The 17631-nt window shown below is 34.1% G+C and overlaps 4 protein-coding genes across 5 annotated transcripts; 3 read left to right on the top strand and 1 right to left on the bottom strand.

Annotated features, from left to right (window-relative positions):
- Window positions 1–1670: 1670 nt before the first annotated feature.
- On the bottom strand, window positions 1671–5599 carry LOC18027798 (protein trichome birefringence-like 45). Its single transcript, XM_006409989.2, has 5 exons — window positions 5160–5599; window positions 4348–4519; window positions 3294–3475; window positions 3037–3195; window positions 1671–2087 (listed from the first exon to the last, which is right to left on the bottom strand). Exons 1-5 carry the CDS (start codon window positions 5576–5578, stop codon window positions 1739–1741), a joined length of 1281 nt encoding a protein of 426 aa, XP_006410052.1. The 5' UTR covers window positions 5579–5599; the 3' UTR covers window positions 1671–1738.
- Window positions 5600–7031: 1432 nt separating this feature from the next.
- LOC18027797 (PHD finger-like domain-containing protein 5B) lies at window positions 7032–7536 on the top strand. The gene has a single exon (XM_024148102.1). The coding sequence runs from the start codon at window positions 7049–7051 to the stop codon at window positions 7379–7381; it is 333 nt and encodes a 110-aa protein (XP_024003870.1). The 5' UTR covers window positions 7032–7048; the 3' UTR covers window positions 7382–7536.
- A 3062-nt stretch (window positions 7537–10598) lies between these two features.
- LOC18027796 (protein PSY3) lies at window positions 10599–13927 on the top strand. The gene is made up of 2 exons (XM_006409987.2): window positions 10599–10707; window positions 13673–13927. The coding sequence occupies exons 1-2, from the start codon at window positions 10614–10616 to the stop codon at window positions 13783–13785; spliced, it is 207 nt and encodes a 68-aa protein (XP_006410050.1). The 5' UTR covers window positions 10599–10613; the 3' UTR covers window positions 13786–13927.
- Window positions 13928–14295: 368 nt separating this feature from the next.
- LOC18027795 (internal alternative NAD(P)H-ubiquinone oxidoreductase A2, mitochondrial) lies at window positions 14296–17252 on the top strand. Of its 2 annotated transcripts, none has more exons than XM_006409986.2 (8): window positions 14296–14870; window positions 15310–15523; window positions 15613–15773; window positions 15863–15928; window positions 16020–16183; window positions 16274–16388; window positions 16472–16651; window positions 16735–17252. In XM_006409986.2, the coding sequence occupies exons 1-8, from the start codon at window positions 14397–14399 to the stop codon at window positions 16885–16887; spliced, it is 1527 nt and encodes a 508-aa protein (XP_006410049.1). In that variant the 5' UTR covers window positions 14296–14396; the 3' UTR covers window positions 16888–17252. The 2 variants fall into 2 exon arrangements, with proteins under 2 accessions (XP_006410049.1, XP_024004008.1); XM_024148240.1 differs by having other exon boundaries at window positions 14561–14764.
- The last annotated feature ends 379 nt before the right edge of the window (window positions 17253–17631 follow it).

Here is a 17631-nt window from a genome sequence, read left to right as displayed (position 1 = left end):
AAGATGAAGATGCTCTTATGTTTGAATGATGATGTGTTGTGATTGAATGAAGGAATGAAGATCTATTTATAGGAAAATTTCGGGCTTAACAACGCTTTTACGACGACTTTTTACGACGGTTTTACATTCAACAATAATATTACGACGAGTTTACGATGATTTTGTGATAAAATTTTTCATCTACAATTGTTAGGTAAACATGTTTTAAATGTTTTCACCTAACTCCTTTTTCGACGTAAAATCGTCGTAATATGTACATCGAAATGTAGTCGTCGTATATTCGTCGTAATTTTGCGACGAATTTACGACGGTTTTATATTTACTAGCAAATCTCTCGTTATCGATGTATAATCGTCGTAAATTGTACGTCGAATTTACGACGATTTTTTTATACGACGGTTTTACGATAATTTTTAAATTAGACGTTAGATGATCGTAAAATCGTTGTAAATTTGCGACGATTTATAAACCGTCGTAATGGACCATTGGAAAACGATCGTTTTCTTGTAGTGTTGGAGCCACTTATTTAAGCAATACTTATGATGAAATTACGGCACATAGAAATCTGGATGGTACACTTTATCTTCTTTACTAATCCATTCCTGTTTTCCTGTAATTACTATTTTGTTGGATAATCTTATTTTAAATTTTGTAATTTTTTTTGTGTGTTTTCAGTTCGTTTCATAATAACTCTATTCCTAGTAGCTGAAAATTTTTATCATCAGATTTTGTAAGGAAGAAAATGAAGAATGAGGTACATAAATTAAACTTTGTTTATATTTCTTCTTGTGTTTTTGCTTCATTAGTCAATAAAACAATTTTTCTTTCTTGTGTGTTTGTTTTGCCTCATAGATAGAGTCAGAAAGGTCTTTGAGCTGCAAACAACAACAGTTCTGCATGCAAATTATCTAGCTGATCATTGAAGAGTGAAGTGAAATAATTTTCTTACTATTATCATATTGCTTGCTGGTTTGGGTTGCTCACTTTCTGATAATTAAGTAACACACGTAAACACAACAAAAGACATCACTTTCTAGTTAGATAACACACTTAAACACAACAAAAGACACCAAAAATACAACAAAAAGAACACTAAAAACACTACAAAAACACATAGAATCAAATACAAATCACAGCATAAGCAACAACAAAAAAGCATGACAATACATATTAATCTCACGCACACGCTCCAACACTATGAAACTCAAAAAAAAACTTCACAAACGGTCAACATTAAAATATATATATATATATATTTCCTTATGCTTTATTATAAATTTTAGATTTTTTTGTTTTATTTTTTTTTGTTTCATTTTGTTTTTCTTATAGTAATATGTTATGACAATTTCTATTATATCGTATCGAAGTCTACATGCATATATAGACATAGTTTTTTCTATTAAATTTCTTGTTTACGACTTGTGTTACATCTGCTATCATTATGTCATGTTATATTTGATCATATCTAATGGAAAATTTCATTATATTGCAAGATTTAAAGTTAAAATATAGGCAAACAGTCAGTCTCGACTTGGAGCACACATAAAATTTGTAGTAAAGTCAGTACCAATGGTTTTTCTTCAGTGTTTCCACCAATAATCAGTGGACAAATGTGATAGATAAGAGAGCTTCACGGATCTCAAATATATGTTTGGTTAAACGTAACAAACTTACAATAAAAACGAAAACTATAAATTCAATAGATACATTTGGTTGATCTTGATTAATCAAATCTTAATTAAAACAACAACGAAGCATAGAACAATTGGTTCCAAGTATCTGGGAGACCAGGAAGACACCAGTGGCTACAATCAGATGAACGGTCAGGATTTCTCTTTAGAGAAGGATTAAGATCTCCACTATAGATCGAAGGATGACCGTCGATTCGAAGAGCAGAGAGCATAGATATATCCATCAATGAGACATGAGATTTCATATCATTCACCACTTCGTCAATCACTTTCTTCTGGCTTACGTATGAGCTTGTTGGGTAATTTGTTCCACTAAACGGTGTCGTTTGACCGTAGCAGCTTTTTGCTCCTTGAGTTATCGTTGAAGCTTTTGCTCTTGAAGTCCACTCATTTGGACTGCATCACATTTTCACAACAAGTATGTATAAATTAATATATATATTTACTTAGTTGGTTTCCTATATTTATGTAAGTGCAATTTTGAAATCCAAGAAGTCTATTTATCAATTTCATGCATATAAAGAAATTAAGCTAATTTCTGAAAAATTCCATTAATTGTTAGGGAACACGATTATTATATGCTATAGGAATGGTAGAATATATACAACATTAATTGTTATGTTTGCGGGTACATTACATTTACTCTCGCAAGTTGCAAGGAGAAAAGATTTCTCATTGGCAAAACTAAAACATTTGGACTATTATTTGGGGCCATATTCAAATACACAGCTCAAATGTGGACCTTTAATCCTTTATCAACAGACTATTCTCATGGTTATCCGTTGAACCTTTTTTTTTTATGAAATCATGCAAAAAATATCTCTTTTTAGGGTCAACTAAGACATGCCAAATTGCCATAAACCATGAACATTTTGTTTTGGACAAGGCAAAAAATGAATTCACGTTTTGATATGACTATATAGAGATTTTTATTATAAGCAAAACCATACGGCTTTTGGATAGAACAAACGTATCTATCACGTCTACACTTTGTTGTGGCTAGCTAGTAAAAATGAGGCCACGATGGTAAGTAGATAATAGTAGTAGATTGGTAACAACTACCAAGCCAATTTATTTAATATAGTTTGGCAACATCTAACACAACCCTCAATTAATACCAATGCATGTGTTTGATTGTGTTTCCTCTCATTCAATACTTTGCCGTTGATATCACGATGATTTATTATTATTTATCAACACTACACGAGCTAGCTTATTATATATGAGTCAACCTCATCACATAACCCCTCAACGTCATATATGGATGAGTTACTAATTTAGAGATATAAATGGATATAAAACCAAAAATGACCTTAAAAAAATGAAAAAAAAGAGAGGTACATACTTGTAATGTGTGGGTGAGACGGAGAGGAAGAAAACTCTTGTGAGAGGAGAGTTGATATAACTCAGGACCCAATTAGACCATGTTTTTAGTCCTTTTCTCAATGCCACCAACCTATCCATGTCTCCGTAATATCTCCCTCCTGTCTCCATCTGCTCCCACCTGTCTCATCCCCCAAAAAACTTTCACTTTTCACTCAATTTTACCTCTACTAGCTACGTGAAAATCAACCAATAGAGGTTAAAATTTGTTTAGCTTACCCTCGTAAAGACCCTGTGTGGCTCCACCAGTGACCAGTGTTGAACAGCAGAACGTCGGCCGTGCGCCAAGCCTTGGATGCATCGATAGAGATTTCATCGAGCTTAAGAGTTGTCTTTCCGTGAATTTTGTCTATGTCTACAAGATAAGGTGCTCTATAGAATGACACTTTAACGTTGTATTCCTGTCATTGATGCATCCATGTATTAGCACAAGAAATTGAATTTATCTAGGTAATAAACAAATAGAGAACACAAAAGATAAAGAGAGATTATGAAGGAATATAGAAAGAGGTTACAATTACACGAATGAAGGAAACATATTTTTGATTATTTGTTTTTGTATTGTTAGGAAATGGTAATGTTATTTATGTGCTAACGTCACTTTTCAACTAATTTTAAGGAATAGACCTGAAACTGTTTTCAGCAAACTAAAATTGTTTTCATTCTGATTCGACAAAAAAAGGTAATAGATTAGTGGGACCTAGAGTTATATTATCTTATATCACCAATTACAACTTTAGTATCTGAAACCGTAAGAAAATATAGTTATAAGTTAAAACCAATTAAGAGTGAATATTTTAGCAAAAATATTTAAAAGGTTTCACATAATATTCTGAAACAAAGATTAATTAAGAGTTTTTTTTTTTGTAAGAGTACTTGTTTATACTAGCTAGTGGATCTTATTCTAATCCGAAGAGCTTAGATCTAAGTATCTGCAAATCTGCAAATAAATATTATTTCATATTCATGCACAGAAGTGTAATAGAAATATGGAATACTTTTAAACTTAAAACCAAAATATAAAGTGTAATATATTAAACTTTAAAGTGTAATTGAATAGTTACTAATATTGCTTTCGAGAGTTTTAGTTTTTCTTTTGTCCCTTTATTTGGACTAGTGAAAATGTCACCGACGACGTCAAGTTGGGCAGCTAGTAACAGTTGAAAACGAATCACTACTTTTGGCTCATGTCTCACAAGGTTATTCGAGAAAAATCAACCTAAAAAAAAAAAGGAATCATTAACCGACAGTAGTATTTTGTGTGGGAACTTACAAGGATCTTGAAGGTAGAGAGAGGATCTTCATGGATGATATGTGTATGAATGTGTGGTGCTGATGAAGAGATCATACACATCAACGACTCCCATTGGTTTCTACCCAACGAATCACCAACGAACATTATTGTTTTGTTCCTCATTTCTTGTAAAAACTTGACTCCATTGAATCTGCTTTCCAAAAAAATAAAAAAAAATCAGAAACATTCAATAAATAAATCATTGCCTCGACACCAATAATTACTTTAATCGCACCAAACTCTCCCAACAGCAAATTAATTCCGTTTTGTTTACTAGAAACGAATCTGTTAAACTTGCACTTATTACACAACTCTAAAAGGCTAATAATGAAACTTTCTTTAAAAAAAAAGTGACTTAGTAATACACAACTAATCATATTGTTAAGAGTTGTTAACTTAAAAAATTAATAAAGGTTATGAAGAATGTCCATACCATAATAATAATATTATACTATATTGTTGTATACTTCTCATAATTTCTGGGACCACTGCTACGACCATATAATCCCTATCTGATGACATCAAATAAAAATTATGATATATGATTTTGATTTTCTTTTTTTCTTCTAAATCTTGGTTGGTGCAGAAATTCATCTGTCCAAATCTAAATCTCTAGACATAAATTTAAAAACTCGAGGCCAGACGATAATCTCGATATCAATGCTCCTCAAAAGCAAGCTGGTACTAAAAATACATTTACCAAAATAAATAAGCTACTGAAAATAAAAATTAGATAATTAAATTAACTAAATCGGTCTAATGAAGTGAGCTAGTGAGTGAGTTTATATAACCTAGGAACGTCGCAGTTGAAAGGTTGCCACCGGAACTTGAGATAATCAGAGTCGGGTCTGCCGTAAGTCTGGCAGTCAAATCCCGGATCTATCATTCCTCCGCCGCATTCTTTGGCCCGGTAAAGCGGGTACGTCTCATCACGTACCCACTCGCCGGAGAACAGATCGCAGCTATTCCGGTTCACCGGAAAAACCACACGGCGTGGATGCTTGGCGAAGTTGCTGTGGCTGCTGTTGTTGTTATGGTTCCGCCGCCGGGAGAGAGGGAGAGGGGAAGCTGACGTGGTGTGTTGGAGAAGAAGAAGAATCAAGAAGAGGAAAGTGAGACATTGAAGAGCCGACATTAAAGAAGCTGAGAAGCGAGAAAAGAGAGAAAGAGAGAAAAGGAAAAGGGAAGTGTTATGTGTTGTCCTTTGCATGGGACTTACTACTATACGTTATGTTTTGAAGATTTTAGCCCCAAAGGACTCTACATCTTTTAATAGGACGAAAATATGGGGTCGGATTTTAATTTATTTTTTGTTTAGTAATTAGGTATTCTTGTTTTACCCATAAATAACTACATTTATTAGTACTAGTCCTAGTGGATTACGAACACTGCCCTACCCCCGAACTCTGAAATTTAACATTTTTAGGAAACACATAATAGCAAGCCGTAATTTAAAAAAAAAAAAAAAAACCAGAGAAAACTAGGAGTTTCGGCCAACATTTTTTTGTAAAGTAATACTTTATTTCAACAAAAACAACGTTTTTTTCCTATGAGTATTGCTGTTTCGATAGTTTTTCGGCTTTTTTTTAATAACTTAAAAGTTAAATAAATAAATAAACGTAGTGGGTTATAATTAACATAAATATAACGACCCTCTTTGTGTTTTCTTTGTTTGGTTAAAGCATGTACAAAATATAGATTCTTTGCTTTACTTCACCTTCATGTCTAGAATATGATCGATCATACTCGTTTCTAGCCACGTCACGTGTGTCAAAACCAGTGAAAGCTAACGGCAATGAATTAGAATTGATTTGTGTAAACCAAATTGGTAATGTGACAGTGGCAGCCACTCGCTCTAAACTCATAAACTAAACCGCTGATTGATGTTTGACCTGGTCTAAATATGGTTATTGGGTGCTATTGATTGGGCTATGGTTTAAATTGTGTACTCGTCCGGTTTGGTTCATAATTTTTTATAACCCAAAGTAAAAGCCCATTATGATTAAACCGACTAAACTAACTCTGGATACTTCCTTCGTCATTAGTATAAAAGCCGACCCGGCTCACTTTATTCCTCCTGCTTCCTCACCTTCGTTGATCTTGGAGCGTTTGAAATTCCTCGTCGCAACATTCTCTTGATTGGCTCAAGTTTGATCTCCCTTTACCTGTAAGTTCTCTCCCAGATTTTTTTATTCTCTGATTCCTGTATCTAGGGTTCTCGTTTTTTGTTTGATTCTTGATTTCTTTGCTCCGAATTAGTTTTTTAGGGATTTGTGATATTTACGCTTTTTTGATGGCTATGTTTTGTTGCTCTTCGAATTGTTAGCTTTCGTAAGTTCGAACAAAATTTCGATTTGGTTTCCAAGATTTCGTGACTGTGCTTACAGAGAAATTTGGTCGGTGCTGCTAATTGTTAATTTGGCTGCCTGTAAGGTGTTTGATTAAATTCCTATAAGAAATTAACTTGTAAATTCAATGTAGTTTTGGGTTTGATTGTTTGGGCATAAGTTAAAAAGCGTGAATTTTTGTTGAAGAAGACTGTAAGTAAAGTCTGAATTTTTTAGTTTCTGTTTGTTTACATGAAGCTCAATATTCATGTATAGAAGAAGTGACAACACTTTCTTTTTTTTTGTGGACTGAAAAACTATATTTTGCAGGTCAAGACACTGTTCTCGTAGCTATGGCGAAGCATCATCCTGATTTGATCATGTGCCGGAAACAACCAGGCATTGCCATTGGAAGGCTGTGCGAAAAATGCGACGGGAAATGCGTGATTTGCGATTCTTACGTGCGTCCGTGTACGCTAGTACGCATATGTGACGAATGCAACTACGGGTCATTCCAAGGACGGTGTGTTATATGCGGAGGTGTTGGAATCTCTGATGCTTATTACTGCAAAGAGTGTACACAACAGGAGAAAGACAGAGATGGTTGTCCCAAGATTGTCAACCTTGGGAGTGCGAAAACAGATCTCTTCTATGAACGTAAGAAATATGGATTCAAGAAACGATGATATTGGGTTTATTTTGCTATTGCACGATCCTCTGATTGCTTGAACTATTTGGGATCTCTTATTGTTATGTGTAAACTTATCTCTGTTTACTCCCATTGCTTAAAACTAATGTGTTCCTGAGAATATAAAGATATTGGATACAGATTCAGAGATTATGCTTTGTTGTTCTTTTATATAATCTAGACTTGAGTGGTCTTTTTTTAGACTTATGTTGATGTCCAAATAGTTTCTTGCATTGTGCATTGTCTTTAATGGCATCAGATCACAGTAGAAAAAGGATCTGTTCTTGCACTTGTTGTAGTCATGTTTTGAATTTACTTTTGATAATTTAAGATTAATAATTCTAATCTAAACTTACTTCTCACAAGAGATTCCAATTCTTGATCGACTCACCTACTAATTTTTTGTTATAAAATATTATCGTACCTATTTTTTAGTCCTTGGTATAAAAGATAAGACACTTCTATAAATTAGGGCCAAAGTTGCCTAATAATGTAATAGCGAATCCTCTAACGCCAACGAACTACCGCGAAAACCATTTCACCGCCGGTACAGTCGGTCTCTCCTCAGCAAAGATTCGCTCTTTATCTGCTTCGGCCACAATACTAATCGTCCAATAATCCATAATTGGTTTATATTTGATTCAGCTGCCACAGTTTCATTAGAGAGCTAGGAAGGTTTGTGTGTTAATGTTTCTTAAAGACACGGCTGTTTGGTACGAGACTAGAGATGGTTCTTGTGAGAGACTTGACTTGCCTAAAGATAACTGGTGAGACACAGGTTTGTGTGTGTGAGTGTGTGTGTGTGTGTGTGATAGACAATGTTCTACGTCGTCTATTACGAGAGATTCAGGTTGATGTGGTATGACTCTAAGTCTCTAAAGCTATGGAGAATGGTTGATGGTTTGAATCACCTAGACAAAGTTTTGTTTCGTCGGAATGGCACTATGGCAGTATACTATGAAAAGATGGCGTTTTCTATGTTCGTAGTGAAACCAATGAGATTTGGTGTAAAATGATTGGCTTTGGATATGAGTGAAGTAGGGATCCATGGGACTGCATAACCGTCTCATCAACTTATGGGGAGTTGTCCCTCGGGGCTATAATTTGCATAAATGTCTATCTGTTTCAGATTTAAAGAGAATAAATATATTGAGGCTAATAATGATAGTTTGGATTGTAGTACAATACTTTTTGAATCATCATAATTAACAAATGCCAGCAATTGACTTCCACTGAAACAAGTTAGGAATTTACGATAGATAGTTTGATATGTTCGGAGCTAACTTGTGTTTCACGTTTCTACTCTGCAATGGTTTGAATATCTATGCAGAACCACACAAAACCAGATAATATTCCGTCGTTAGATCTGTTTGTTATTGATTAAGTTTTGTTGAACAAAATCCAGCGATTCCTCTATATATATCATTTTATTCTGTTCATAAGGACCATTGTTACTTTAAGCTATGATCTCCACACTATGTGTTTATAGTTTATACGACTGAGATCAGTTAAATATTTGTTTTAAAAAAAATCTTACTTAGGTTTGTATAATTCATGGGATTATGTATACATAACGTGTCTCAAATTTCGGAGAAGCTTTTTGACGTTTTTTCTCTTTAATTTTGTTTTATATTGGACAAAGCAGGCCATTCTTATTCTTATGTAGAGAATAAAAAAATTCTTAAATTACCCCAAAAAAAAAAAAAAATCTTACCAATTTTTCCGATCTAGATTTGTCAAGATTCGATAAATGCACTATATCATCCAAATAACTAAGCTAAATAAAACAAAAGCTAAAAAAGTATGATAGTTTTACGAACCATTAAAAGTGATGGATATGTAAATGGGCTACTTTGCTTCTTTTTTTCTCTTTGTTAATTTACGTTTATCCAGATTTTTTTAGATCGAGTAAGATCGGATAACGGATCAAAAAGCGAATATATGTGATGAACTAAGTCTTTATTTTGTGCCAGGTTTCTTAATGTAAAGAAATTACAGTATTTGAGATAGTAGGTTGTGCCCTTATATCCTGGTGAAGATACTGAATCATATGACGAGGAAGATTATGTTGAAGGTTGATCCTTAATAAAATCCTGCAAGATAGAAAGCAGAAATTAATGAAAGGAATTAGAAGAAAGAAAAAAAAAGCAAAATCAAGCTTAAGAGGAAGTACATGTCGTCAAAGAAGAAGAAGCTCGTCAAAGAAGAAGAACCTCGTCAAAGAAGAAATTCAAGACACAAAGTCAATAAAATAAGAAGTTGGGCTTTGTGTATTTTTGGTGTAATAAAAAAAGTGGGCTTACAATGTATTGCTGAGGCTCAAGTGATCATATAATTAGTTTTGTTAAAGGTAACTAAGTTGAAGTTGGAGTTAGAATGTTTAAAGAGTTGTTAGAGTCTAAGTGTAGTTGTAAGAGTTGTTATGAGTTGTTAGGAGTTGGTGCAGTGTAAGATGACTTGTGTAAGAGAGTCTAAGATCTAGAAGTATGGTCCAAAGCATTGGATGCAAGTGTGTGTGGCAAGTAGAAAGTTATATAAGTATGTATGTAGTTTGTAAGAAAATGAACGATTGATCAAATATATAAATGTAGTCTTGAAAGATTTATCTCTCTATTCATCTTGTTATCGCTTAGAAAAACCAAACAACAATGAGTGAAACAGAGAACTAGAGAGATTGAGAGTGTGAGAGAAAGAAAAGAGAATGAGAGAATACGAGTGAGAACCTGAGTGTTCAAAGGAAATGAGAGGGGTTGAAGAATGTCAACAGATTATAGTTGGGTGCTGATGTAGAAGATGATTAGATGATGGTCCTGCTGATGAAGATGATGGTGATAATCTCTAAGCTTCTTAGATCAACCTGCACTCGCTCAAATTTTTAACGCCTAAGTTTTTATTTTGCAAAAGAAACGTATACAAGTTGGCCAATAACTTTTTGTTGCTCTTTGAACAGGTTCATGTAAAAAATAATTTTGAATTTTGATTAGTTGTTTGGGGGATCCCAAGTCACTCTTGTCATACCTACCAAATGTAAAAACAATCATGTTAAAAAAAAACACAATATTGTAAGATTGACTTTAAAACACAATAAATGTCTAAAGGCCGGTGTGAGACATATTTCTTTTTTTTTTTTTTGGTTTTATTTTTTTTTCTTTTGGTGTGAGACAGTTTGTTGCGTCTATAAATATAAAACAGGAGAGAGGGAAAGAGAGAGAGAGAAAGAGAGAGAGAGAATGGGTTCTTCATCTTCATCAATTGGGTTATGTTTGTTCCTCTTCTTCACACTTGCTTTCGTCTCTTCTGCTCGCCTCAGTCTTGCATTTCCGGGTACTTTTCTTCTTACCTTGATTTATATATTTAATCAAATCCAAGTATTTATATATTTCTATGATAATATGTTTTTTGATGACCTAATCTCCAAGCACTACATAACTATTAAACCATTACCTGTTCATAATCCGTATCCGTTAAACATCTCATAAGAATTTCTTCACTACATATTCTTTGTTTTCCCTTAAATTTAATTTAATTTACTATTTTCTAAGTTATTGGATGAGATCTCAGAATCAAATATGTATAGCAGAATCAAATATTTTCTAACCACATTTAATGGCTGGTGATGTGGTTGTATTCACATGATCCCTCTGTAAGTCTGAATATATCTTAAATGATTTGTTCAACAAAATCACTAAAAGAAGATGAAAACCTTAATTCTTTTTTTTTTATAAAGAAAAGAAGAGAAACTTAATTACACAAACAAAAGAGAAAATACTATATTTATCATTCGTATAATCGTATTCACAGATACCAATGATCCTAGATGTATACACAGATTAACTAAAGAACAACACATGAACCCATAAAAATAAAACTAATTAATAGTCGGTGTTTGTAGGCAAACTTTGTTAAAGAAATACATTTCAATTTGCTCTTGGTTAAGCTATCGTTTTTGAAGTTGTTTTTTTCAAGATTTTAATATCTATTGTAATCTTTCCCTTAATTATATGAAACATTACCCATTCTTTCTACATGCCAAGTATTTTCACAGTTAGATAAGAGCCATCAGTTTTACTCCATGCAAATAAAATTGCGAGATTTTACTTCTATATATTATATAATCAATCAAGAAATTATAAAACTATTTTAACAAAACAATAAAAAGAGAAATTAAAAAACTAACGTAATTTGGCTGTAGAAATGATGAATATGAGGATGCAAAAATACTTGTTATATAAGAGTACTTGGTATACATATCAATATATGTATTTTCTTAGGACAAGTTGTATATATCATAGTTTTTATATTTTCTGTCTCGAGTTTGTTTGTATCTAATTTCTCACTATATTCAAATCAAGCGAACATGAAACACGACGCTCAAGATTGTCTTACCTTTCGCCGATGACTTGTTCACACACGGCCTTACTAATCTATTTCTTTTAAAAAGATAAACATCACTGTGATACCGAAGAATCCAGTAGGATAGAACGTTGTCATATATATAATAAACTCATAAACTATACTAATATATGAAGATTAAAAACAAGTATATTTCATTTTGTAAAAGTAAACTATGATATATATAAGTATTAATACTATAAAATAGGTTCTCACTTTTAAAAGCGTTGACCTTATAAGAAAAGAACAAGGACAGATCATACTACGACTTTTTAATCAATTTTGACAGGTATTTTATTTGCATAAGATAGCAATTAAGTTGTAATGGATCTTACACTTATGTTGGCAAAAAACCGTTTCTTTCAATATAAATGTCGTTTTCATAAACACAAATTAAAAGAAAAATCAAATGTTTTTTTATATCTCTACAAAAGGAGTTGACATTTGTAAGTTATGTTCCATCTTACATGTTTTTCAATTTTGGCTAGACAAATAGTTATTTTATCGGCAAAAGTTATATTGAAATGGTAAATTTATAATTTTTTGAAACAAAAATTAGTTTAAAATTAATTTTTTCTTTGTTTTGTTTTTAACATCTTCATCCACATCATCTTCAACTTGAAGATCCTGTTCTCAATCATCTTCTTCATGAAAATATACAATAGGGCTGGGCGTTTCAACCGAAACCGAACATTTCAACCGAATATTATAATAGTATTTTTTCGGTTTTTTCGGATTTTTCGGTTTTCTCGGTTTACAGATACCCGAACATCCACTAATTTTGGATTAAAATCGGATGTATAAAAAAAAATCTGAACCGATCCGAAACCAAACCGAACCGATCCGATCCAAAATTCTCAAAAAATTGAATGGATATTAAAATCGATAACCGAATATCCGATAAACCGAAAATATCGGTTCGGTTCGGTTTCGGTTGACCGAACGCCCAGCCTTGATTGTACAAAATCATTTGCCACAAATCCGAACTGAAAAACATAATGAACCAATGAGAAATAACCGATCAATGTGCACCTCTTGTGCACTCTTTTGTGGGAAAAGAGATTCTTTTCCAATGATGTTAATGTCAGCGTCATGTTTGATATCACAAGAGGATGCGACAACATTGAAAACACAAAATAATTTTGTTTGGCTGAAAAATCATGGCAGTTAATGTTATTGTTATCAAGTTAGCTAAATATTATTATCAACATCTCAAATTCTTCATACTCATATAAGTCCTTTCTTCCAAACTTTTTTCTTCATCATCTTCACTCACAAAAGAACGGGGAACAACATTTTTAAATATACTAAACTATTTTACAGATATATAAGAAACCTCTAATAACAATAAACTCGCTTGGTGTAATTCAAAATAACGAAGTGCATCCTTACCAACTTGAACACCCTTCGAATTCATGTTTTCTTTATTTTTCTTAAAATGGATCTCGACATCCATCCATAGTCTGGTGGGATTTGGAGAATGTCCATATCCATAAATCTTATAATGCAAAGGCTACATAAGTAGTTTCTTAATATATCTAGGCTACCAGCCAACAAAGAAAATCAAAGTAGCCCAAACATTTACTTGATCTTTATATGATCTACAATTCTTCAAAACAATCCAATAATGTTAGATGGATGATATTTTTTTTAAGTTAAACTGAAAAATTATTAAAAATTCTACCTCTAGATAACCTTTATATGATAAAATATAGAAAATGATTAAATGTTGCATATGTAGTTCAAAAAAATTGAAAACTAGTGTATTGAGGAATGAGTTTTGTCTAGATATTTTATTTATTAACAAAATGTTCTTATATACCAATATTTGTTACTTACACTAGCTTTTATTTTCTAACTTATAATGTATATAAACAATTGAATATGTATATGACAGAAAATGAAATGACGGTGGTGAGAGAGCGGTCATTGATAGTGAGCACCAACGACTATGGTGAGCCTTCAGCTAATGTCAGACATGATCCACCACGTGGCGGCCGAGGCCGTTGAGAGGATAACAATTTTTTGTTTCTTTCTTAATTTTCCATATCTTTCTTGCAAGCTTGCAAATAATCTATGTATATTGATAGAGGAATAAAAATGATATATGTAAACTCAGATTGACAGAGAGTAATATATAACACATTGTTTGCATTTGTGTTCTTCTACATCGATTTCAAGTTATTATTCTTAGTAGAATCCAAATTTTGCCATACATCATTTTTGTGTGTATTACACTGTTAGTGCCGTTTGATTTTATGTTCTTAGTAAGTTAGTATCAATCTAATCTATGAATTAGTGACAAACGAGACTTACTCTTCTCGTTTGTTGAGGTGAAGAAGGTCACATACACTAACATGATTATTATCGGCAATCTCTATCTCTTTTCTTCTGAACCCACAATAAATTTAGAATAAATGGGCCGCTCAAGGCCTGTTAAGAACCTAATTTTTAATTATAAAAATACTTGGAGAAGAAAAGTTTTCTTTCGGTTGATATTTCTTAACATTTTCGGTTGATATTTCTTCGTCGAGACATTTTCAAATGCTCCCACAAGCTCAGGGAAATTTCCTAAACGGAATCCATCACTTTGAAGAAGAAGAAGAAGAAGAAGAAGAACGATGTTCTTGATCAAAAACCTCACACGAATCTCGTCGACCAATTCCTCGACCCTGATAAGATTCAGAAACACCGGATCATTCACTCTCTCCTCCCGTTTCTGCACCGCTCTGCATCAGCATCAGCAGAAAGAGACTCAGATTCAGTCTCCGGATCCAAATGGATTGGATCGGAGTCGTTACGAAGGTTTGGGACCGACGAGAGAAGGAGAGAAGCCGAGAGTGGTGGTTCTCGGGTCGGGTTGGGCGGGTTGTCGACTGATGAAAGGGATCGACACGAGCATCTACGACGTCGTTTGCGTCTCCCCGAGGAACCACATGGTCTTCACGCCTCTCCTTGCTTCTACTTGCGTCGGCACTCTCGAATTCAGGTCCGTCGCTGAGCCAATCTCTCGAATCCAACCCGCGATTTCGCGTGAGCCTGGCTCTTATTTCTTCCTCGCTAACTGCTCTCGGCTTGATACTGATTCTCATGAGGTTCTTTGCGATCACTTACTCTTCCCTTTCTGGGTGTTTTTTTTTTGTTTGTTTTAATCTCTGAGATTGGATTTTTGATTCGGGAGATTTCACGATGTTTTGTTGCCTTCTTAGATCAAATTGGTCTGAAATCATTTGAATCTCTCTCTATGTTTAAGTTAATTGGAATTTGGAGTTTGTCTAATGAAGCTCGGTTATGTTTGTGAAAAGCTGATACCTTTTGGCACACAAATGTTTGGGATTTTGCTTTTGTTACTAAATTTAGAAACTTTGCTGGATTTTGAGAGTTTTTTGTACGAGTAGCTACTATGTTTGAAGATGATAACAGCAAGAAGTAATGGAGTTTCTTAGTGGTTTAGACGTGGGATTAAGTTTTGTTTTGGTGAAGCTAATGGGGGTTTAAATCCGTTTTTTAACTGTCTTGTTCTTGGTGTGATAGGTTCACTGTGAGACTCTAACTGATGGCATGAACACATTAAAGCCATGGAAGTTCAAGATCGCGTACGACAAGCTTGTGGTAGCGTGCGGTGCAGAGGCCTCCACGTTCGGAATACAGGGAGTTATAGAAAACGCCATCTTCCTCCGTGAGGTTCACCATGCTCAGGAGATCCGTAGGAAGCTTCTTCTAAACCTGATGCTCTCTGATACTCCTGGTAAACACAATTCATCCCCTGAAGAGTTAGAATCTGAATCAGAATCAAAATTAGCACATAAGAGTCTTTCCACATTTTCTTGTAATTAGGGATATCGAAAGAAGAGAAAAAGAGGCTGTTACATTGCGTTGTGGTTGGAGGTGGACCTACCGGGGTTGAGTTTAGCGGTGAACTGAGTGACTTTATCATGAAAGATGTTCGTCAACGATATGCCCATGTGAAAGACGACATTCATGTTACTTTGATAGAGGTCCGTTGTAAGAAGCTTCTTTTTGAAATTCTGCCTTGCAAAAATAAAAAAAGTTACGATTTTTTTATCTGTGCCATGTGATTTTACAGGCCAAGGATATACTTTCATCGTTCGATGATCGACTCAGACGCTATGCCATCAAGCAGTTGAACAAGGTGAGTTCATTTAGAACATATCAACTTTGAAAAAGTTTTTGTTCTCACTTTCATGGAGCGTTTCTTCTTGAAAACTACTCTGATTTTCTAGTCTGGAGTACGGTTTGTGCATGGAATTGTGAAAGATGTAAAGCCTCAGAAGCTAATACTTGACGATGGCACAGAAGTTCCTTACGGGCTCTTAGTGTGGTCCACTGGTGTTGGTCCTTCTCCTTTCGTTAGGTCTCTTGATCTTCCAAAAGCTCCTGGTGGAAGGTTAGTTCATCAAGATCACTCCATTAGAACCCTCTTTTCACTAAAACACGTTTCACAGCTGCTCAACTTGTTGGATGTTTATCTCTATAGGATCGGTATTGACGAATGGATGCGTGTACCTTCTGTACAAGACGTGTTTGCCATCGGTGACTGCAGCGGATATCTGGAGACCACCGGAAAACAGACCCTTCCTGCTCTTGCTCAGGTAGATAAATTTCATAATCTGTTAACCTCTCAAGTCTCATCTCATCTTATACCTTTTCTTCAAATGTCTCTGATCAAACTTAGGTTGCTGAGAGAGAAGGCAAATACTTGTCGAATCTACTAAATGAGATCGGGAAAGCAAATGGAGGACGAGCGAACACTGTAAAGGAGATAGAACTTGGATTTCCGTTTGTGTACAAGCACCTTGGAAGCATGGCTACGATCGGTAGATACAAAGCCCTAGTCGACCTCCGCGAGAGCAAGGTAACAAGATTTGACTCTCAATATTTCTTTCGAAATTCATTCATAATTCTTAAACATGTGACTGAAGGAGATTGCTTGGGCAGGACGCAAAAGGAATATCAATGACTGGTTTCGTAAGCTGGTTCATATGGAGGTCGGCTTATCTGACTCGAGTCATCAGCTGGAGAAACCGCTTCTATGTTGCCATCAATTGGTTTACCACTTTTGTCTTTGGTCGTGACATTAGCCGTATCTGATCTGTGTTCAACTCCTCCTAAGTGTCATCATCTCGTTTTTTTACGGCGTCGTTTTGTGCAGGAGTACATCAATAACATAACCTACCCGAAAAGAGAGAAGGTTTTTAAATTGCTTGTTTTTGTGGTTGATGTGAGTGTATATATTTTGACCGTTTTCAGATTTTGGGGTGTTTGCACGATTTTTTTTTTTTTTTTAAATATGTTTGGGTCGTTGGGATTTCAGTTGAAGTAAAAGAGAATCTTTCAGAAGGGAATATAATAGTTAGAACTTAGAACATTAAGCATTCTAAAAAAATAATAATAGTCAGTTGGTGTTATATTTGGATTTTGTGGACAGACCCCTGAAAGAGTTATTTTAAAGTTTCTATTTTGATTGAATTTTCTTTTTAAAAAATAATGAAGTTTGGATCTTATATATTCACATGTTCACGTCAGATGTCACGCATGCTCGTATACTCTCTCCAAGTGTATGCATCTCCAAAGCATACTTGTAATGCAATTCAATAAATAATGTTGTCGCATTTATTTTAAGAAGTCCATGCAGTTAATCAATATATTCATAGAATCATAGTTATCTAACTATTGAATAACTCATTCGAGGGTTGGAGCCTGGAGGACCATAAGTTCGAGTCCCTCTTACTTAAATTTCAATCATGGTTTGAATATATAAGAATATTCGACTCAAAATATTATAGAATTCAGCTTGGGATAATAAAAAATGTCCTTGTAGTTATTGGTTTATTT

Source organism: Eutrema salsugineum, unplaced genomic scaffold (genome assembly GCF_000478725.1).
Source record: "Eutrema salsugineum unplaced genomic scaffold, Eutsalg1_0 scaffold_10, whole genome shotgun sequence".
NCBI classification, from domain to species: domain Eukaryota; kingdom Viridiplantae; phylum Streptophyta; class Magnoliopsida; order Brassicales; family Brassicaceae; genus Eutrema; species Eutrema salsugineum.
Note: the sequence above shows the minus strand (reverse complement) of the source record. Positions and strands in the feature narration are given on the sequence as shown.